We start from the raw sequence: 22847 nt of genomic DNA, 5'->3' as shown, positions 1-22847 counted from the left end.
AGTTTGAGGTCCCTTTTGAAACGTTTCCTCTCCCTTCATTATCAATTCACAGACTCATTACTTTCTGCTATATACGACTCTGCTCCTGTGGTTTTGCCCAGGGTCACACGGGACCTGCATGCTCTTTTCTACCCGAGTCGCCTCCCAGCACCACAACACCCCCCTCCCACCTGCCGCAACCTGCAGACTCGCCTCCCCCTTGCCATTCCCAGACACCTCTGCCTTGCTCTATCACCCTCTGAATGAACCACGTCTGAACTATGTTCAGGGGAACAATAGAGTCAAACAAAACAAAACCCCAAGGCAGCCCCCGCGCAGGCGCACCCCCCTCCCTCCCTTCGACATCCCATGGAAACCTAAAGCCCTGCAGGGAAGATTCCCTCGCGGCCCCTGCCCCCTCCTCTTCCTCACAAAAGCCCCATTCTTTCACTCCCTGCCCCCCACCTGGGACCGCAGTCCCCGCTGGCAGAGAAGAAAGGATTGATTTGTGCTGGCAGAGTCTGTGGCAGGCTCTGCCTCAGCGAGCAATTCTGTATCAGAAGGGCAGGTGGGTACAAGGGGTGCGGCTGGGCGCAATGGCGGCAGGTTTAAACACTCTCGGTCCATCGGAGTGTTTCAGCACATCTAGGGTTTGCCACCTTTCTCGGGAAAAAAGTACCGACCATTAGTTTCCGTTTTGGTGTCCTGGAAGGGCCAAGAGCTGATAGATGGAAATATATAGAAATTAATTTATATATAATGAACAGAATTCTTCCATTTGCTTTAATAATCATTTAGAAATAATTTAGACAGTTTTCAAATACTACTTAACTTTATTTTTTGTTGGTTTAGGGTTACATTTCAATCTCTCTCTCTCTCTCTCCCTCTATATATATATACACACACACACACTTATATATATATATATATATATATATATATATATATATATATATATATATATATATATATATATATATATATATATATATATATATATATATATATATATATATATATTTTCCAATCCTGAATCACCTCATTCGAAATCAGGCGCTGACACAGTGGGATCAGATTATCAAGAATTTTTTTTTTCTCCATAAGGATGGCTTGACGCGTTTCGGCGGCAGAACCGCCTTGCTCACAACAGTTCAAAATCCAGTGACAGTGATATGTATACATGGGCAGTGATGATTGGTTAGGTGGTAGGTCAGGTGTGTGTGTTACCATGGAAACTTCCCAGTCATGGTCATGGTAGAGTTATGCATTGCTACATGTGACGAGTCATGTCTCTACATTTAGTCTTTCTTTTAAGTTCGTGCATACGAGAACATTGTTAACAAATAATAATACAAGTTTGGCACATCCGTTAACTGTTAATAACTTACATCAGTATAATAACAGCGGAAATTAATTACGGTATTTGATATTCATGTTATTTTCACATTTCATAACAAATCACCACACGTAGCCATGGCAGCACTACATATATTGTGGCTTGAAAGTGATCTAGTTTGCTACGTGCATATTGTTGGGAGGTGAATTAGTGCTAATTATTGGAAACCTTGACATCACGCAGAAGCGCGAGTTACGCCCAGCTGTTAGCTGCCCTTGTGTTCGTGAGTGAGATTGGCTACTTGTAGTATACAACTGTAAACCCGTGTGATGAGTAGCTCTTTTGGGGATTTTTTTACCTATAACTGGATCCAATTGTAAAATCTTCCAATTTCTTTTCAGGATTTGGTTTATTTGTTTGGTTTCCCTGCTATAGTTTGTCACAAACCAAATTGGATCCAGTTATAGGTAAAAAAATGGGCAATCATCCCACGATAACATACAGAAGGGCCAAAAACCTCCAGGACCAGCTAGTCCACAGTCACTTCCAACCCACCACGAAAAGGAAACACTGGTTACAAACTAAGGGCTTTGTAAAATGCTATAACTGCAAAATCTGTGAGATTGCCAAACCGACAACAGAAATAACTATGCCAAATAACAAGATCTGGCAAATCAAGGAATGCATAACATGCAACAGCAAATACACCATATATATGATCGAATGCCCATGTAAGCTGAGGTACATAGGCAGTACCATCTGCAAATTAAAAAAGCGCATTCTGGAACATGTTCGTGCTACTGTGCACAAGGACAGAGGCAATGCAGTTGCTAAGCACATGGAATCGAATCACAACGGGGACTGGAAACAGTTACGCTTTTGGGGTATTGAAACCATGAGCCTATCAGCAAAGGGGTGGCCACAATGAAAAACTTCTTCGACACAAAGAGTCAAAACATATCCTAAGTTTCAGAACAATGACACCGTTTGGGCTTAACCAATCAGAGGAATTATACATACACCTTTGAAAAAGAACAAATTTACTTCCTTGAATCATCCTGCCTGCCATATCCAATTTTAACATTATTGTTCCCCTTTGATTTTCACTTCCCCACTTTTTCTCACTTTTGTATAATGCTCACAGAATACACATATCTGCCTTTCAACCCAAGTGCCAACAGATCTTAATCGCCCACTAGAGGGCAGTACTGGGTGTAAATAACTGTAAATAATTGTTTGTTTACGGATGCTTCGCCCACCGGAGGGCAGTACTGTGTGTTGTGTAAACTGAATTATGGTTTGGACAATTTACAACACTTTATATAATTTGATCATCCCCTCATGGTTGTAAATAACTGTAAATAATTGTTTGTTTACGAATGCTTCGCCCACCGGAGGGCAGTACTTTGTGTTATTTAAAACTGAATTATGGTTTGGACAATTTACAACACTTCATGTAATTGGAAAATCGTGAAACTGGTATCTTAAAGCATAGCATTGCTAGGAACTACTAGTCCCAGAATTCTAACAAATTGTAGGACAAACCATGTGACCATAGGGGCGTAACCGTCATTGTTGTATTGTCCTTTAAACTTGTGAGCGCTGAGCACTAAGCTGACCGTGATCAAGACAGCGGACGCTGTCGAAACGCATTGGTTGTTTTTTGCTTTTGATCCCCCAAATGGATTGATGAAATAAACACAAGACTTTCACGAAAATAAGCGACTAATCTCCGTTTTTTCTGCAACTCCAAATCCTCCCCAGGACTGGGGAAAACCTGTTGTAATATATTTATATATATATATATATATATAGATTTATAGTTATCTAAGGTGCAATGCGTACCACCAAACAGGACGGTTGACCTCGGTGCTGGGGAACTGGGTTCGAGTCTCGGCAGGAACGCACAACATTCTGTGATTCTGTGCAAATCACTTAATCTATCCGTGCCTAACAAAAATAAATGTGTTTGTCTGTAACTTAACTGGTTCTCAAGTAAGGCGCTCTGATACCTTCAGGTCTACTTCGCGCTATATAAAACTCCACACGCAAGAAAAAATGGACGCAAGGCCACGCAAGTGGAATTACTAAACAGAAGGGACTGCACTGTGGCAAATAGGTCCAGCCACAGCTGTCCAAAACACTTTAGGATCTACCAAAAGCCAAGAGCTGAAGGCAACAGGACAAAGATGATGGGAAGGCCCTACTTGGTTTGCCTGTATGTTCTTTCTCACTTTCCAGATGTGCTGCTGCTAGAGAAAAGAGATTTATCACGGCTTTAAGCCTGTCACTTGAACTACCAGCTGTGCCACTTAGTGAAATGTGGTATCTCCTTGACGGTTGAATGTGTGTAAAGCCAGAATATTGTAAGGCCATTTTAGGAACATTAGCTGCCTAGAAGATCAGGGACCTTGCAATCAAGAAGCAAACTGAAGACATCTGCCTTGCATGAGGCTGAGCTCCTGCTAATAACCTTCCAGAAGTGCATATATGGCGAGACTGCTTCACACAGATCTGTCCTGTGCTATTCCCACTTTGAGCGATTTACCCACCCCAATACAAGCCCAAAATTGGCAGGTTTTAGTATACTGTCTCCTTCACAGAGGCCAGTAGCCTTTATTTCAAAACTCTTTAAATCATCCCTAAAGCCCTTTGGGTTTGAGGATGTCCTCTACAGAATTTTAAAATGTTGCCATTGTGAAAAAATGTGAGTCCCGAGAGTTTTCAAAGATAGCTGAGAATACTTGGAACTTTGCCCTATGGGTTCACACTGGCCACAGAGCACCATGTATTTTTAAATGTATTGATGCACCACATAATGACAGGCTTGTGTTTGTGGTTGTATCTTGACTAAAGTAGGTCACAGAACCACTACTTTTAACTGCTCTACTTTCCTATGCTCAATTTAAAGAACTATTCCATTTGAAACAAATAGCCCTCAGTGAACACTGAGTTTATTGTTTGTAATCACTTATGTCATACAGTATCTGAGTTCTATACCACATCCTGCAGTAACTTTTGACTGCTCACCCCACTACCCATGCAGAGCTGAGTGAATAACAGGAGAAGCCTGGTCTCTGACTCCCAGATGTAAATTAAAGTCGTCATCACGGTCACTGCTCTCTAACCACTAACTACCCCAGGTCCGACATAAGAGGCCTAACGAGTCACACCATTCATTAAAGAATTCACCTTTACCATAAGATCGTCCGAAAACCTTTATTAGGGCATTCGTCTGGCCAAGAAGCAAGGGAAGACAAGCCTTTCCACTTTGTTCTGTTCTCTCCATAGGGCGCTCTGCCTACCATCAGGCGTGGGAATATCCCAGAGCAATAATGCAGAAGAAAGGTTTTCCTCCTCTCAGGCTGCAGAAAGCATTGGAAAGTTTGGTTTGTCCCTTAAAAGGATTTTAGGGATTCAGCGATGATAGTATGTTTCACTGTATCTGCTCCAACCCTTCTTTCTTTTGGTCCAGGGCAACCAGTAGAGGGCAAATCATCAGAGGCCTGAATGAAGTACCTCCTCTACTGGTTCCTCTACTCCTCTACTGGTCCAGTCATACTCCTCCTGCAAAATCTTCTACTGCTGGGGAGAAGGATGCCCCTGACCTGGACAAGATGTAGTGGACCAGACAGTTTCTTCTGTCAGTGCCTACTATATTAACACCTTGGCTGCTAGGCGTTTTCCCCCCCTGTGCTGGAAAATCCTCTTTTGCTATATTCATGACGAGCTCAGCTCGTCATCAGCACAGCTCAACTGTGCATCATGACGAGCTGAGCTCGTCATCAGCATCGAAAGGGTTAATGGCGGTGCCTGTGAAGCAGCAGAGCAGAGGCGGTTTCTTCAAATGGCGTCTGTCTTATGGCAATAAATCTTCAGCAAACACCAAACTGGGTTTAGTCCCTATCTTAAGGGTCCGTATTTGGGTCAGACACTAAGGGTCAGGTGGTGGTAGTCCACATGACATTGTTCAAAGATTTCAAAGATGTGTGGAGGTGAAGCCCGTGTGTGTCGCAATCTTACCAAGAACTGCCCCCTGGAGCACCTCAACCAGGAGCAGGCAGGGTTGTATGTCAGAATATCATTTACAGAAATAATGTCTAATATTACTATTGAGCCCAAACTAAAGTTTACAAACCTATCACCTCATTGGGAGTAGATTTTCTTTTATCAACTCCACCTTGGGAGATATTTTTGTAAATGATATTGAGGATTAGATATTTGTGTTTTGAGATTATTACAATGCTTTCAGCAAAGGTATCTAACCACGGAAGGTAGCGTTCTCGAGATAACATAACAGGTTTTCATTTTAATACAGATGTCAATAGTCATAAGTTTAAATCTATGTTGAAGTCTACAAAAATGAGTTTGGTGAATAGATTTCAGTCCTGTGAAGTTGAAGTCCTGCTGCCGCTGCTATATGAGATGCCATGGTCTGATGGTCTGGACCCAATGTTTTCCTTAGGATCTAGCCGCAGGTGCTGTCAAATTCAGGGGGCCGAAGAATACAGATGCTGCATAGTCTTGATTCCACCTCATGCATCTTTTTTTACACCACCCTATTCTTCCTGTCTCTTTATCTCAATTTTGTTTGTTCTTTTTCATCCGTTTCCTCCTTTTGTCTGTTTTTTTATCTTTTGTTTCGTCCTACCTCAACCCGCTACCTCCTTTCTCTCTGTTGTTCTTTGTCAAAGCCATGCCGAACCTGCCCTTTACATCCATTTCACTTCTTATAGTGGGAATAGAGATGGAGTACTGTATGTATAGTCACTAACTGAAGGGGCTAGTATAGATAATATAAACAACACTATGTCCCTGTAAGTTCCTAAAATGCTCTGTTTTAAACTTCATTGGCGAGTTAATTTTAGTTTAAACAGAAATACAAGTTTCTTATTAAATTTATTTTGCTGCTGATTCTATTTCTGTTGGACTGACCTATGGAAATTAATTTTATTGGTAATCTAAAGCTTAGAATTTATGGGACTCTATAAAGGAGTCTTTGTGTGTTTATGGGTAAAATGAACTATATTTAAACTAGAAAGAAGTATATAAGTAAACAAAAAAGGGTTAAAGTATTGGTTTGTTGGTTTTTACACATGTACACTTGTATGTAAACATAAACGTAAGTATTTGTATATAAATGCAGTATAATTGTGCAATAATTATACAGCCATGCACACCTACCTACACATTATATACAGTGGGTAAAGATACTGAAATTACTTATTTGTCAGGTCCCCATCTGCCTCTTAGGGCCAGATTCAGACAACACCCATTTGGCACTAGTTCATCTTCACTTTTTGGGCACTACACTCATGCCCCTGCTGGTGTCAATTTCTCTCCTTGCTCCTGGTGCCAGTTTCCTTCCCTCTCCTGGCCAATGATTGCCTTTTCTTAAATCCTTTCTCAGTGTTACAGCTCTTGCAGCAGTTGAGGCATGCCTGTGATCCCATTGACGATAAAAGACTTTGCGGTTAAACTGAATTGGATGCCTCTAACTCCTTAATTTTAGAATCTACCCTCTGTCCCGGATCAGACTACGTGGGCAACAAAATAAAAGTGCCCCCCATTAGCGAATCAGATAGCTACAAAAAGTGGCCTACATATGCAACACTCAGTCCATCATCCCCTTTGGTTTTGCTTTGTTCGCCATAAGTTGGCAGGGTATGCCCAGACGTGGGTCCCTTGCTCACTTTGCCACTGGACTCATCTTGCTAGCCTGGCCGATGACGGCTGATTAGCCAGAAACCGGTCCCAGGATGCTTGTTTCCAGTCCAAGGAAGACATGGCTCAGACTGATTTGCATATGGCCATGTCTGAACTGGGGTGGTGGAGTGAGCTAAAGAACGATGATGGATTAAACCCAGATCAGTTGACTGGGGGTGAGTGCTTGCAATGTTTAACACTCTGTCCATCATTCCCTTTGGTTTTACATATGCAAAGCAAGGAAGATTTTAACATGTAAAGAAACGTTGTAGTGTTGTTTTGTAAATTATGGAAGACTGCATGCATTTGTGCTTGCTGCAGGCAATGTTTGCGGTAATATCAGAGATATCACCAAACAAAACCAGACCACCAGCACATAAAACAGGCCCACAAACAGCCAGAAAACCGACCCACATACAGTCCTGCCAGACAAGCCCTTCTGGCACTGCCAGCTTGCCCTCTAGACCTCCGGAGCCTGCCTCTGTCTCCTCATCTATCTTGGGCATATGTACCTGAGTGCCCTTCGCAGCATGGTGGCATACATATGAATCAATGAAATGATACTTTACTGCACATTCAAAGGGGAAGGTTCCAGCCAAGCACCTCGAAGACATGCTGTGGACATATACACCCGAGGACACGTGTACCCCAACAACATCCCCTGGATATGTGCACCCCAATGACATCCCCTGGGCATTTATACCCCAGCGACATCCCATGGAACGTGCACACCAAAGAGGATACATGGAAATGTGCAGTCAAAGAACGTCCCCTGGACATGTGCACCCCAGAGACATCCCCTGGACATGTGCACCCCAGAGCCGTCTTATGGAACGCACACGCCAAAGAGTTTATATATGTGGGTGTGTAGCCAAAGAAGGTCCCCTAGATATGAACATTCCAAGACACCCCCTGGACATTTGCACCTTCAAAACATTCCCAAGGTATAAACACCCCAAGGTATAAATCCCCATGAGGTGTACACCCCAAGACTTCCATTGCCAGGTCACCTGAAGGGCTTAAGTTAGGAGACCGACAGTTACTTAGCACCAAATAAAAAATAAAGGCATGAGCACTGAATAAATGCATGAGTTCAGAGAGGCAGTGCTGCTGTTGACAGTTTCTTACAGACTCCAGTGGCCTTTGCCAAGGAATTCACTATATACATTTTATTCAAGGATAATGTAAGGTACCTGAAGCGCTGTGAACGGTTATGGTGTGGACAACAGCAGTGCAAAGTCTCTATAGGCACAGTACAGGGGCATCCCTTCAAATACAAGTGCTGCATACCATAATGGACAGAATTAGTGGTGTAGCTATCATTAGTGCAGCAGAGACAGTAGCACCCACTTCCAGGATATGAGTTCCCCCGGGGCACCATAACTGTGACTGGTCCTTACTACCCAACAGTGAATCACTTTCCTAGTTTAAAGCATGTTTTCAAAATATCCTTAAGGGAGTACCCTCCCCCCCAAAATCCCCTTCAAATAAGTTGAGCTCGCTCTCAATCCAGCTTGGAAGTGGTCCGTATGGGCGGTGCCAGTTATGAAAGTGCTCAGTGAAAGTGACAGAACTGGGCAATGGCCTCTTAAGAAAATGTTTGGGCACTTGCACTTATACTTTTTAAAATTTTTTTACAAAGTAAGCGCATGTCTCCAGTGGTAAAAAAAAATAAGTGCCTGGTCTCTCATCAGGAGGCAGCTCTCACCAGCCCATTTCTTCCGTTAGCACTGCCTAAAACAGAACCAACTACATGAAAGTGGGAAGGCGATGTGGCATAATGGGCAGACCTGCCGGCTTCGGAGCTGGGGAACCCAGTTTGAGTCTTGGTGTCGGCTCAACATCCTCTGATTCTGGGCAAATCACTTAATCTCCCCGTGCCTACCATAAACAAAAGTGTCCTTAACTGGTGCTCATGAAAAGTGCCGGTGTTGATGAGTAAGTGCCGGTGCTGAACACCGGAAACCACCGGCTCAAATTAAGTACTGCTTGTCTCCTTTTGAGGCTACTGAAGTACTCGTGTAGAAAGAGAGCAACTTAGACCTCCTAAAAAACACTTTTGTAAAAATAAAACTCCTTTTGTAGCAGGCTGAGGGCTATGCAGCTCTTATAACATCTTTTGGGAGCACAATAGTTTGGGGAGCCTTAGGGGATATGTTGAATTTGGGATGTGTAGGTTGTCAAGACTGTCATTCAAGGAACCGTGGTCACCTGTGACTTTCAGCTGTGTGAGCGCTCATTTTGGTTAAATAAAATGTGGGCTAACTAACCCTTATGTGCATTTTTGCACTAAAACCAAATTGCTGCAATTGATAGAACTATATTTTTCTATGCTTGACATAAATAGGCCTTGACTTTATTTTATTATGTTACAGCCATAATGTTTGTTTTCGTTCTACTGTTCACCACACCCACTCATAATGTTTTGTTTTGGCATGCTCTACTTAAACTGGACCACAGGGGAGGCCTTTGCAACATTCAAGGTTCTTCCTCCCAGTAGCCATTTACTTGCATAACTTCCATTCTTTGTAACTAGTTTGTATCCATCCAAAGACATTAGGTTGCCATGGGGCACTCTGATATTCAAGTTAGGGGCTAGTGCTAGAATGGTGGCATTAGATGGTTTTGTTTAATTCTGTAATGTGATTTCCTAATTCATTGACACTTTTGCTCACACCATGCTGACTGAGCAATTTCTGTTGACTTCCATTGTAAAATAGGGTATAAAATGATGTGTTTCTGGAGGGGAGCCAGTCTTCTGACTCCTCAACTTTGGAGGTAGAACCCTTGTTGGTTTGTTTATTGCTTTGAACTTATGGGCTTATTTACAAGAAACGAACGCATCTGTATAGATGCATCAGTTTCCCTTCGCCTGCGTGCTAAACCCTTGCACCATCATGGATGCGCCGTATTTACAATTCGGGGCACCATGGCGCATGAACTGACAGATGCATCAGAAATGTTGACGAATCTGTAGGCGCAAAGTCACGCATTTCTGGAGTCGTGTCGCAAGCACGACGCAACTCCAGCGATGCATGGGGAGGTCTATTCCTAATACACTGTGTCACTCCTTACGCCTGCTCCAAGCAGGCAAAGGGCTTTGACACAGGGGCGTCCTATAAGTGGCTCAGTAAAATCATATCACTTCTAAGAAGCTTTATCGTGTGGGAACGCCCACCCTGCAGTTTGTATATATCAATCCTAGGCAATCACAATAACAGCAAAGGAACCAAGGTTGCTAAAAATGGACATGAACAAACATAATCTATTAAAAATCTATATTCCTTTTTAATAAACAGTCATATTAAAATCATGAATCATATACAACATAAAGTATGCTAGTAAATACAGTAAAAATAAAACCATTACTATTTGATATGACAAAATTACAAATCAATTAAAAATATACAATTAATGTCAAGCAGTGGCAATTAATGTAAACGCCCACCCTGCATACATTATACCTGACGCAGGTATAATGTGGCGCAGGGCTTTACAAGGTGACGCATCTCTCTAAATGCGTCAAGTTGTAAATCGGCTGCAATGTGGCGCATCGTTTAGGCCGCCGCTGCGTCACAAAAAGTGATGCAACAGCGGCGCAAAAGAGTTGCAAGGGGCTTGTAAATCTGCCCCTTAGTTTATTTTTGGTATGTTTATTGCTTTGACTTCATGTCATTTTACTCCTGCATTTGATTGAGCCTAATGCTAATTCCCTATACTGAATTATTGTGCAACTACTTTTTGCCTTCTATATTGCACCTGTATTATTTTAATAAACCTTTATGGTTTTCATTTTATTTCTAACTCCTGTGGACTTATTTCCTTGAAATGATGTTTTTTGAACTTGTGTTTGGGGGCTGTCTATGTACACATTGCCTCATATATGTTTGAGGTTTAACAAGGTCTCCCACACAGTGTAGGCACTTTATCTGCCAAGACAGCATCAACAGCTGCAGCTTCTGAAAGACCTGGCTCCCAAACACTTGGGCCTACTTGCCAAGGTGAACAGATGTGGGTGCGGTAAACTGCCCAGGAACATATTAATATCACATGGTGCGGTTTTACTTCCCCGTTCCAAGTTCCACAAGTCAGAATGAGGGATACTGCTGTAATTCCCATCACGTTCAGAGATTCAAAATTTGGAATAGTGTAATGTTTTCCCTGCTCAAATTACTCGTGCTGAAACCTATATGGGGGGGGAATGTATGTCAGTGAAAAATATGCACAATTCTAATGTCATTAGGCCTGGCAGAAATTTAAATTACAGTAGTGAAATTCATATAATTTTAGGAATTTTGAATTACACTTGTTACACAAAATTCCCTAAATTACGCCTTATGCCACTTCACGTAATTACGCACTGTTCTCGTTAAAAGCACATTCTCAATAAAAATTTGTCACGAACGCACAAGAAAAACAGAACGCGAGTGGTTGTTCACAATGCTTTTTTGTGCACTGTTTTAGGCATGAAATGCGCACCCTAAAGGCATACATGTGAACATGCAGCTTGTAGATATGCCTTGGGCAGGCACACCCTAACTGCATGTCCTGGAAAATGCACCCTGAAGGCATGCCTTTGGGCAGGCACACGCTAATGGCATGCCCTGGAACATGCACCCTGATGGCATGCCTTGGCGACGCTCACCCCAAGGATATGCCATAGCACACGATCTCTGAAGGCATGCCCCAAACACCCAGACCCCAAAGACATGCCCTCGAATCGAGTACACCAAAAACATGTCTTTGAACAGGCTCCCTGAAAACATGCCCTGGACGAGAGCACACCAAAAACATGTCTTGGCACATACTTCCTGGTGACATGTTCCGAACACCCGGACCCCATAGGCATGTCTGAGGACATGCACCCTGAAGACATGCCCCAGATATGTGCACTCCAAAGACATTTCTTAGAGCATGCACCCTGAAGACATACCCGAGACATTTGCACCCCAAAGACATGCCTTGGATCATGCTCCCTAAAAACATGCTCTGTACGAGAGCACACCAAAACATGTCTTGGCACTTACTTCCTGGTGACATGTCCCAAATACCCAGACTTTATAGGCATGTCTTAGGACATGCACCTTGAAGACATGCCCCAGATATGTACACTCCAAACACATCTCTTAGAACATGCATCCTGAAGACATGCCCCAGACATTTGCACCCCAAAGACATGTCTTGCTTGGAACATGCTCCCTGAAGGGTACACAGACAAAATATCGATTTTTAAATATCGATATACAAAAATATCGAAGTTTAAATATCGATGGGACAAAATATCGAAGGTAAGTAATATCGACAGTCTTAATATCGATATTAGTATGATATCAGTAATATCGAAGTTTTAAATATCGATGTCAATAATATCGAAATAAATAACTTTGATGTTACTAATATCAATTTTTAAATAAATGTAGTGTATATTATATTGTATTTATTATGTTTTATTATTTATTTTTAATGTAATTTAATTAAATATTGTCTTTTACTACTGTAGCGGGTTGTGGGTTTATAGGGGAATAGGGTGGGAAGTAATTTAATTATGTTAAATTAATTATTAATTAGTAGGAATTATTAATTAATTAATTGAGAAATAATTTTTAATTAATTTTAATTAATTGATTAATTGATAAATATGTTCTGTAGCGGGTTATGGGTTTATAGGGGAATAGGGTGGGAAGTAATTTAATAATAATTAATTAATTGATATATGTTTGTACATATTTTAATTAATAATTAATTGGTAATTAATTTATATTAATTAGTTAATTAATTAATATAATTTTGTACATATTTATAATTATTAATTAGTTGGTAAATAATTAATATTAATTATTTAATTACATTAATTATAGTAATTTTTTATATATAATTTTTTGTTATTCTTAATTAATTTGGAAAAATAATATTAAATATTAAATTAAATTATTACAGCTAATGTGCTAATATATTTACTTTATTGTTATTGTTAATTAATAATTAATTGGTAATTAAATAATATTAATTAATTTTGGGTAAAGGAGTATTTTTAGGGTTAAGGGTCAGTTTTCAGTTTTGGGGTAAAGGGGTATTTTTAGGGTTCTGGGTCAGTTTTCAGTTTTTGGGTAAAGGGGTATTTTTAGGGTTCAGGGTCAGTTTTCAGTTCATGGGTAAAGGGGTATTTTTAGGGTTCAGGGTCAGTTTTCAGTTTTTGGGTAAAGGGGTATTTTTAGGGTTCAGGGTCAGTTTTCTGTTTTTGGGTAAAGGGGTATTTTTAGGGATAAGGGTCAGTTTTCAGTTTTTGGGTATAGGGGTATTTTTAGGGTTCAGAGTCAGTTTTGGGTTTTTGGGGTACAGGGATATTTTTAGGGTTCAGGGTCAGTTTTGGGTTTTTGGGGTACAGGCGTACAGGGTAAAAACAAAAAAATATTACATTAAATCAAATAAATAACATTAAAAAAAAAATTACATTAAATTATTAAGTGTTTTATTTATTTTAAATGTATATGTATTAGTTTTAATTTTGTTTTAATATTTTTATTTCATATTTGTAAAATTATATGTATTTTAAAATTATTTTTACATTATTATTAATACATTTAAAAAAACGATATTTTTGATTCCGATATTTTTGTACTACGATATTATTTTTTCGATTTTTTTGTACTTACCTTTATGAAGATAGGATTCCGATATTTTTGATGTCGATATTTTTGCTCCAATATTTTTGCATTTCGATATTCTGTCTGTCGATATTATGTCAGACATTCCCCTGAAGACAAACCCCGGACACCCAGACCCCGGAAACATGTCTTGGAACATGCACTCAGGACACATGCCACGGACACCCATATCCCAAAGTTATTTCTTGAAACATGCTTCCTGAAGGCAGTCCCAGGGCACAATCACTCCAAAGACATATCTTGGAACATGCACCATGAAGGCATGCCCCAGACACTCGGAACCTGCAGCTTGCACGGATTCATGTAATCTCAGAGGGCTGTAGGTGGAGTCTCATACTACAAATGGGGTCTCCAGACGCATGATATGGACCTTCACTCAAAAAACATCTTTAGGACAAGTAGCCTGTAGACATGCCTTGGGCAGGTGTACCACGAAAGGCAAACACGCCTTGGGCAGGCGCACCCTAACGGCATGTCCTGGAACATGCACCCTGAAGACATGCCTAGGGCAGGCGCACGCTAACGGCATGCCTCGGAACATACACCCTTAAGACATGCCTTGGCGACACGCACCCCAAGGACATGTCTTGGTACATGATCCTGAAGACATGCCCCAAACACCCAGACCCCAAAGACGTGCCCTGGAAGCGAGTACACCAAAAACATGCTTGGAACATGCTCCCTGAAAACATGCCCTGGACAAGAGCACCTCAAAAACATGTCTTGGCACATACTTCCTGGTTACATGTTCCGAACTCACAGACCACATATGTATGTCTTAGGACATGCACCCTGAAGACAAGCCACAGATATGTGCACTCCAAAGACTTTTCTTACAGCATACACCCTGAAGACATGCCCCAGATATTTGCGTCCAAAAGACATGTCTTGGAACATGCTCCCTCAAAATATACACCGGACACCCAGACTCCGGAAACATGTCTTGGAACATGCACTCAAGACACATGCCACTGACACCTGTATCCCAAAGTTATTTCTTGGAGCATGCTTCCTGAAGACAGTCCCAGGACACAAGCACCCCAAAGACATGTCTTGGAACATGGACCAGAACCTAAAGTCATACCTTGGAACAAATACCCTGAAGGCATACCCCGGACGTGTGTACCTCAAAAACATGTATTGGAACATGCACCCTGAAGATATGCCCAGAAATTTATACCCAAAGGCATGTCTTGGAACACGCTTCCTGAAGACATTCACGGGCACCCAGAACCAAAGCTATGTCCTGGATGTGTGCCCCAGAAAAATTAACTGGTCATCTACAGGTATAGTTATAGGCATGCACAACATGTGCACCCCAAATAAATTTGGGCAGTTTGGCCTGGACTGTTCCCATGGGGAGCAGGGGTAAGACTGATTTGCATATGGCTGAGTCCAAACTAGGGTGAGGTGATGAGCAAAAAAAGGGTGGATTTAACCCATATCTGTGAGTGGGTTGAATATTTGTCAATGTTTAACATTCTGTCCATCATCTCTTTGTGTAGCTATAGTCATCCTAATTGGGAAGGGTATGCCCAGACTCACTGTGCCACTGGATTCAATCTAGCCTGGCTGATGAGGGGTGTTAATCTCAAACCAGTCCCAGGATGCTTGCTTACGGTCCAGGGAGGACCTGGCCTGGCAGTTCGGACTGGACTGTTCCCATGAGGATTAGGGACGAGGCTGATTTGCGTATGGCTGAGACATGTCGGAGTTATGTGCAGCCCACACATGCACTCGAGGAGTTCAGCCCGAATACACGGCCTGGCCACGTGCACCCGTGGGAAGGGAGCCCAGCACAGCTCCGCATTAGCTCAAGTTCAGCCTCTGCGTGACATTAAGAAGTGGGCACAGAGTGGTGATTTCTGAAAAGAGGACGATGGATGCCGCAATTCTCACCTGCTGGACGCGAAGCGACCCCCCGTCACTCCCTCCGGATCTCTCTCCGTCCCTCCGCCGCTCTCTCCCCATCTCCCTCGGTCCTCTGTGCTCTCCAGCTCGGGGTGCAGCCTCAGCAGATCGGCGCTGCAGCTGCCGCGGCTCCGGGAGAGGGTGCGTGACAGAGGCGTGAGTCAGAGCAGAAACCGAGCCAGAGGCTGAGAGACGGACGGGGGGAGGGCAGAGCATCTGAAAACATGTCCCCCAAGCAGCCTCCCCTAAGCAGGCCCTGGACCGCTCGGCAAGACAACACAGAGATATTGTATCGAATGGAATCGCCTTCTTCCCGGAGACGAAGAAAATAGTAGCAGGGGGACCAGTAAACATAGAGGGAAGAAGAAGAGGGGATGAGGGAGCAAAGGAAAGGGGAGGAATGAGGGAAGTGTAAGGACGAAAGGAGAGAGAAGACAGAGAGAGGGAGGAAGAACAGGGAATGAGGGAGCAAAGGAAAGGGGAGGAATGAGGGAAGTGTAAGGACGAAAGGAGAGAGAAGACAGAGAGAGGGAGGAAGAACAGGGAATGAGGGAGCAAAGGAAAGGGGAGGAATGAGGGAAGTGTAAGGACGAAAGGAGAGAGAAGACAGAGAGAGGGAGGAAGAACAGGGAATGAGGGAGCAAAGGAAAGGGGTGGAATGAGGGAAGTGTAAGGACGAAAGGAGAGAGAAGACAGAGAGAGGGAGGAAGAACAGGGAGTGAGGGAGCAAAGGAAAGGGGTGGAATGAGGGAAGTGTAAGGACGAAAGAAGAGAGAAGACAGAGAGAGGGAAGAACAGGGAATGAGGGAGCAAAGGAAAGGGGAGGAATGAGGGAAGTGTAAGTACGAAAGGAGAGAGAAGACAGAGAGAGGGAAGAACAGGGAATGAGGGAGCAAAGGAAAGGGGAGGAATGAGGGAAGTGTAAGGACGAAAGGAGAGAGAAGACAGAGAGAGGGAGGAAGAACAGGGAATGAGGGAGCAAAGGAAAGGGGAGGAATGAGGGAAGTGTAAGGACGAAAGGAGAGAGAAGACAGAGAGAGGGAAGAACAGGGAATGAGGGAGCAAAGGAAAGGGGTGGAGTGAGGGAAGTGTAAGTACGAAAGAAGAGAGAAGACAGAGAGAGGGAGGAAGAACAGGGAATGAGGGAGCAAAGGAAAGGGGTGGAATGAGGGAAGTGTAAGGACGAAAGGAGAGAGAAGACAGAGAGAGGGAGGAAGAACAGGGAATGAGGGAGCAAAGGAAAGGGGTGGAGTGAGGGAAGTGTTAGGACGAAAGAAGAGAGAAGACAGAGAGAGGGAAGAACAGGGAATGAGGGAGCAAAGGAAAGGGGAGGAATGAGGGAAGTGTAAGGACGAAAGGAGAGAGAAGACAGAGAGAGGGAGGAAGAACAGGGAATGAGGGAGCAAAGGAAAGGGGAGGAATGAGGGAAGTGTAAGGACGAAAGGAGAGAGAAGACAGAGAGAGGGAGGAAGAACAGGGAATGAGGGAGCAAAGGAAAGGGGAGTAATGAGGGAAGTGGAAGTACGAAAGGAGAGAGAAGACAGAGAGAGGGAAGAACAGGGAATGAGGGAGCAAAGGAAAGGGGAGGAATGAGGGAAGTGTAAGTACGAAAGAAGAGAGAAGACAGACAGAGAGAGGGAGGAAGAACAGGGAATGAGGGAGCAAAGGAAAGGGGAGGGATGAGGGAAGTGTAAGTACGAAAGAAGAGAGAAGACAGACAGAGAGAGGGAGGAAGAACAGGGAATGAGGGAGCAAAGGAAAGGGGAGGGATGAGGGAAGTGTAAGGACGAAAGAAGAGAGAAGACAGACAGAGAGAGGGAGGAAGAACAGGGAATGAGGGAGCAAAGGAAAGGGGAGGGATGAGGGAAGTGTAAGGACGAAAGGAGAGAGAAGACAGAGAGAGGGAGGAAGAACAGGGAATGAGGGAGCAAAGGAAAGGGGAGGGATGAGGGAAGTGTAAGGACGAAAGGAGAGAGAAGACAGAGAGAGGGAGGAAGAACAGGGAATGAGGGAGCAAAGGAAAGGGGAGGGATGAGGGAAGTGTAAGGACGAAAGGAGAGAGAAGACAGAGAGAGGGAGGAAGAACAGGGAATGAGGGAGCAAAAGAAAGGGGTGGAGTGAGGGAAGTGTAAGTACGAAAGAAGAGAGAAGACAGAGAGAGGGAGGAAGAACAGGGAATGAGGGAGCAAAGGAAAGGGGAGGGATGAGGGAAGTGTAAGTACGAAAGGAGAGAGAAGACAGAGAGAGGGAGGAAGAACAGGGAATGGGAGCAAAGGAAAGGGGTGAAATGAGGGAAGTGTAAGTACGAAAGAAGAGAGAAGACAGAGAGAGGGAGGAAGAACAGGGAATGAGGGAGCAAAGGAAAGGGGAGGGATGAGGGAAGTGTAAGGACGAAAGGAGAGAGAAGACAGAGAGAGGGAGGAAGAACAGGGAATGAGGGAGCAAAAGAAAGGGGTGGAGTGAGGGAAGTGTAAGTACGAAAGAAGAGAGAAGACAGAGAGAGGGAGGAAGAACAGGGAATGAGGGAGCAAAGGAAAGGGGAGGGATGAGGGAAGTGTAAGGACGAAAGGAGAGAGAAGACAGAGAGAGGGAGGAAGAACAGGGAATGAGGGAGCAAAGGAAAGGGGTGGAGTGAGGGAAGTGTTAGTACGAAAGGAGAGAGAAGACAGAGAGAGGGAGGAAGAACAGGGAATGAGGGAGCAAAGGAAAGGGGAGGGGTGAGGGAAGTGTAAGGACGAAAGGAGAGAGAAGACAGAGAGAGGGAGGAAGAACAGGGAATGAGGGAGCAAAGGAAAGGGGTGGAGTGAGGGAAGTGTCAGGACGAAAGGAGAGAGAAGACAGAGAGAGGGAGGAAGAACAGGGAATGAGGGAGGGAAGGAAAGGGGTGGAGTGAGGGAAGTGTCAGGACGAAAGAAGAGAGAAGACAGAGAGAGGGGAGAAGAACAGGGAATGAGGGAGCAAAGGAAAGGGGTGGAGTGAGGAAAGTGTCAGGACGAAAGGAGAGAGAAGACAGAGAGAGGGAGGAAGAACAGGGAATGAGGGAGCAAAGGAAAGGGGTGGAGTGAGGAAAGTGTCAGGACGAAAGGAGAGAGAAGACAGAGAGAGGGAGGAAGAACAGGGAATGAGGGAGCAAAGGAAAGGGGTGGAGTGAGGGAAGTGTTAGGACGAAAGAAGAGAGAAGACAGAGAGAGGGAAGAACAGGGAATGAGGGAGGAAAGGGGAGGAATGAGGGAAGTGTAAGTACGAAAGGAGAGAGAAGACAGAGAGAGGGAAGAACAGGGAATGAGGGAGCAAAGGAAAGGGGAGGAATGAGGGAAGTGTAAGTACGAAAGGAGAGAGAAGACAGAGAGAGGGAGGAAGAACAGGGAATGAGGGAGCAAAGGAAAGGGGTGGAGTGAGGGAAGTGTCAGGACAAAGGGAGAGAGAAGACAGAGAGAGGGAAGAACAGGGAATGAGGGAGCAAAGGAAAGGGGAGGAATGAGGGAAGTGTAAGTACGAAAGGAGAGAGAAGACAGAGAGAGGGAAGAACAGGGAATGAGGGAGCAAAGGAAAGGGGAGGAATGAGGGAAGTGTAAGTACGAAAGGAGAGAGAAGACAGAGAGAGGGAAGAACAGGGAATGAGGGAGCAAAGGAAAGGGGAGGAATGAGGGAAGTGTAAGTACGAAAGGAGAGAGAAGACAGAGAGAGGGAAGAACAGGGAATGAGGGAGCAAAGGAAAGGGGTGGAGTGAGGGAAGTGTTAGGACGAAAGAAGAGAGAAGACAGAGAGAGGGAAGAAGAACAGGGAACGAGGGAGCAAAGGAAAGGGGAGGAATGAGGGAAGTGTAAGGACGAAAGGAGAGAGAAGACAGAGAGAGGGAAGAAGAACAGGGAATGAGGGAGCAAAGGAAAGGGGTGGAGTGAGGGAAGTGTAAGGGCGAAAGAAGAGAGAAGACAGAGAGAGGGAAGAAGAACAGGGAATGAGGGAGCAAAGGAAAGGGGAGGAATGAGGGAAGTGTAAGGACGAAAGGAGAGAGAAGACAGAGAGAGGGAAGAAGAACAGGGAATGAGGGAGCAAAGGAAAGGGGAGGAATGAGGGAAGTGTAAGTACGAAAGGAGAGAGAAGACAGAGGGGGGGAAGAAGAACAGGGAATGAGGGAGCAAAGGAAAGGGGTGGAGTGAGGGAAGTGTAAGGGCGAAAGAAGAGAGAAGACAGAGAGAGGGAAGAAGGGCGAGTGCAGAGATGGACTAGGTGGGCCTCTGACACACAGGAAACCCCCCTCCCAGGCTGAGGGCCGGCGTGCTGCGGTCAGTGGAGGATGGAAGGAAGGGCCGTCAACCTTCCAAGCGTGGTAATAAATTCAAAGGGAATAACACAATTTCTTGTAGTCTCGTATATCCTCCCCCCCTCCATCCACTCCCCTACAATGCGACAATCGCCCTCACTCAGTACACTTAATTGGTACACTAGGGGGGGTGGAATGACGACATTATCTAGGGCAGCGTTTAACCCCCGGGCTACCACTGGGGCGGTGGGAAGAAGAAATAAGAAAGAGGAGTGACACGTTTGCTTCATCACAGCAGTATCACCCCTTCGAAGATCAGGCTCAAAATCTAAACTCTTCCCACTGTAGGCAGCCCCTCCTATTCGACTGCAACAAGGAAGTGATCACGGCCTCGTGATGGGTTCGAGGCATAATACTAGTGCTGCAATGGAAGCAGGGTCACTGGGGTTATGCACCAGGGGAGGTTCGAATTAGTTGACAGGGTTCATGAAATTAGGCGGCAAGAAAAGCTATTTATATAGGAATAAATCCATAACTGTGCAGAAACCAGCAGGGCCACAGAATCGCACAATTTAAATGGCCAGATTATAATACAAAACAGCACGGAGGCTAGGAAGGAAGAAAGACGAAAGGGGAAAATCAGAGTAGAGAGATTTAGAAAGAGAAAAGGAGCACCAGGGTCAGCAAAATGAGAACAGGAAATGAGGAGAAGAAACAGTGAGAGGAGAAGAGAGAAGCCAGATTGTAAAAAAGATGAAAGGAGAATGACGAGAGGGAACAGCGAAAAAAAAAGTTGTAATAAGGGGAAAGGGAAGAGAGAGGACTGGAAAAAAAGAGGAGGAAGCAAGGAAAGAATAGGGGAACTAGAATAGAGAAGCAGAGTCATATAGATGCATGGGTAAGGCCCTCATATGGAAAAGGTCGGAAAGTGGAAAAACTGGCAGAAATGTCCGGCAAGCACATTTCTGTGCATTTGAGCAGTGTTTTCTTGTTTACAGTAATGTGTTGTTATTATTTATTTGCAGTTTTATGAAGTGTGGACAAGTCTGGAGGGTGACAGAGCCCTTTACATGAGAGCACTTACAATATATAAGCACTTAAGGCCTGTTGAATTACATATTACTGAGGGTTCTGGCTGAAAGTTACAATCACGTAAGATAGGCGGGCAGTGTAATAGTTCCTAGACCAAGAAGTGGGCCAAAATACAAAGGGTGTGTACTGAATGAAGTAATACAACTTCACTGCGGTTCAGTGCACCTTAGCACGAGCAAAAGCCATGTGCCAACATCACACCCCATTCCCACCCGAGTCTAGGATATCACAATTACTGAATGGTATTATTAATCACAATTTCTTGACCATCAATAAATGAGGGTTAACATTTCAGACCACCACAAACACAGTGTGTGCTAATGTCGTACCTACAATGGCTTCTCACAGACTCATTTAAAAGGGTGTGAAAACGCAAAAAAATGTGCGGTAAGACTCACAAATTCACATGCACTGACACAAACACGCAAACTCTGTGACTTTAAAGCTAAAATTATGTAATGTAGGTTTCTCCAACCTAAAACTTCAGTCCAATTTAAGCAAATGGAGAAATATGGAGACACGCAGAGACACTGACGGCCAAAAAGGAACACATTCTTACTGCTGCAATAGATTTGCACCCTCACTTACTGTAGATCACAAGCTGTGCATACCTCTGCGGTTTAGTGTTGGGATAGGAATGATACAAGTGTTTTTTCTTCGAAGAAGGGGTTTCAAGGTGACTTCTGGTACCTCCTTTAAAATCCACACTGCACCAGAGCACAGACTCTACCTCAGATTGTGCTCCCCCTCCAGTGGTAGGTATGCATGTGACGAAATAACGTTTTATAATGCATGTGTATGAATCACGTAGAACTCTGACTATAGTCATATGCCTTTTTGTTGTTCACTTCCAGGGAGGTGGGTAGGCGGCATGTGAATCTACAGCACCATAGGCAGCAAACCACTTGTTACAAGTAAGTAATGTGCTCCTTTTGCAGAATAAGTCGCTGTACATCACATGCCGTGCATAGACGGAAACGTAGTATCGAAACGTCTTATGCGATGGCTTGTAAGAAGAAGTGGGCGGTGTTTGGAACAATGTTTTAAGTACTGTTTGCCTATCAAATGCTTCTTCCAGAACGTGAATATCCACAAAGAAATGTTTACTGAATGTTTGGCTGGAACACTGTGTGACAGCTTCACAAACGTCTGTCAATAAAATATCGTTTAGGGATGGCATTTGGCTTCTTTTTTCGAGTGGTATGCGATCTGGGAACCGTTGCGTAGGCGCTTTTGGTTTAGGCATAACAGATTTTAATGAACCTAATAATCCATCTTGCTAGAGCTTTCTTTGAGATGGGCCTACCAAAATGTGGTAGTACAAATGCAATTAAATGTTGGTACGTCTTTCTAATAGGCGGTGGACAGATGACATAATGCATAATGGCCTTTCCACCATCAAATATATTTAGTGCTAGCTGTTTTGGGGCGGGAAAAAAACAATGTAACTCAACAGATTCATTGCTCTGATAGGGTGTTATAACTTTTGGCAGAAAACGATGGTCAGTACTCATGTGGAGGCGTGTGGCTCAATGGTTAGAGCGGCAGACCCTGATGCAGAGTTCTGGTCCGGGACCAGGGTTCAATTCCCGCCTTGGTGGGTCTTGGGCTCAATTTCCTTGGACCTGACAATTCTCGACTCGGTGCCTATTCTAATCATGGGCCCAACGCTGAGTAATAGCTTGCTTAACCTCCACAACAGCGCTGGAATGCCTGGGGGTGCCCAGGAGTGGACACATCACAGGGAAAGCCAGGAAGGGTTCCACAGCGGTATGAGTAATAGCGCCTGGCATTTACTCAACACATCTCTGTCTTGTGAACCTGCATAAAGTGTTCCTCAACTAAGCGTGTAAGGTATAAACCCAACCTCCCCATGACAGGAGGTGGATGATAG

The 22847-nt window shown here is 44.0% G+C and overlaps 1 protein-coding gene across 3 annotated transcripts in view; it reads right to left on the bottom strand.

The window, feature by feature from the left end:
- The window catches only part of PLAT (plasminogen activator, tissue type), a 98184-nt gene that overhangs the window by 56618 nt on the left and 18719 nt on the right, over nt 1-22847 (bottom strand). The window contains exon 1 of one of the 3 annotated variants that reach the window (XM_086943581.1): nt 15586-15766. The exons of the other annotated variants lie outside the window; for them this stretch is intronic. Coding sequence (XP_086799707.1) covers nt 15586-15657 — 72 coding nt within the window. The 5' untranslated portion in view covers nt 15658-15766. Of the gene's footprint in view, nt 1-15585; nt 15767-22847 lie in introns of those variants that run through there. 3 annotated transcript variants of the gene reach the window in all.

Source organism: Lissotriton vulgaris, chromosome 11, assembly GCF_964263255.1.
Source record: "Lissotriton vulgaris chromosome 11, aLisVul1.2, whole genome shotgun sequence".
Lineage (NCBI taxonomy): Eukaryota > Metazoa > Chordata > Amphibia > Caudata > Salamandridae > Lissotriton > Lissotriton vulgaris.
This window is presented reverse-complemented; position numbering and strand designations above follow the sequence as displayed.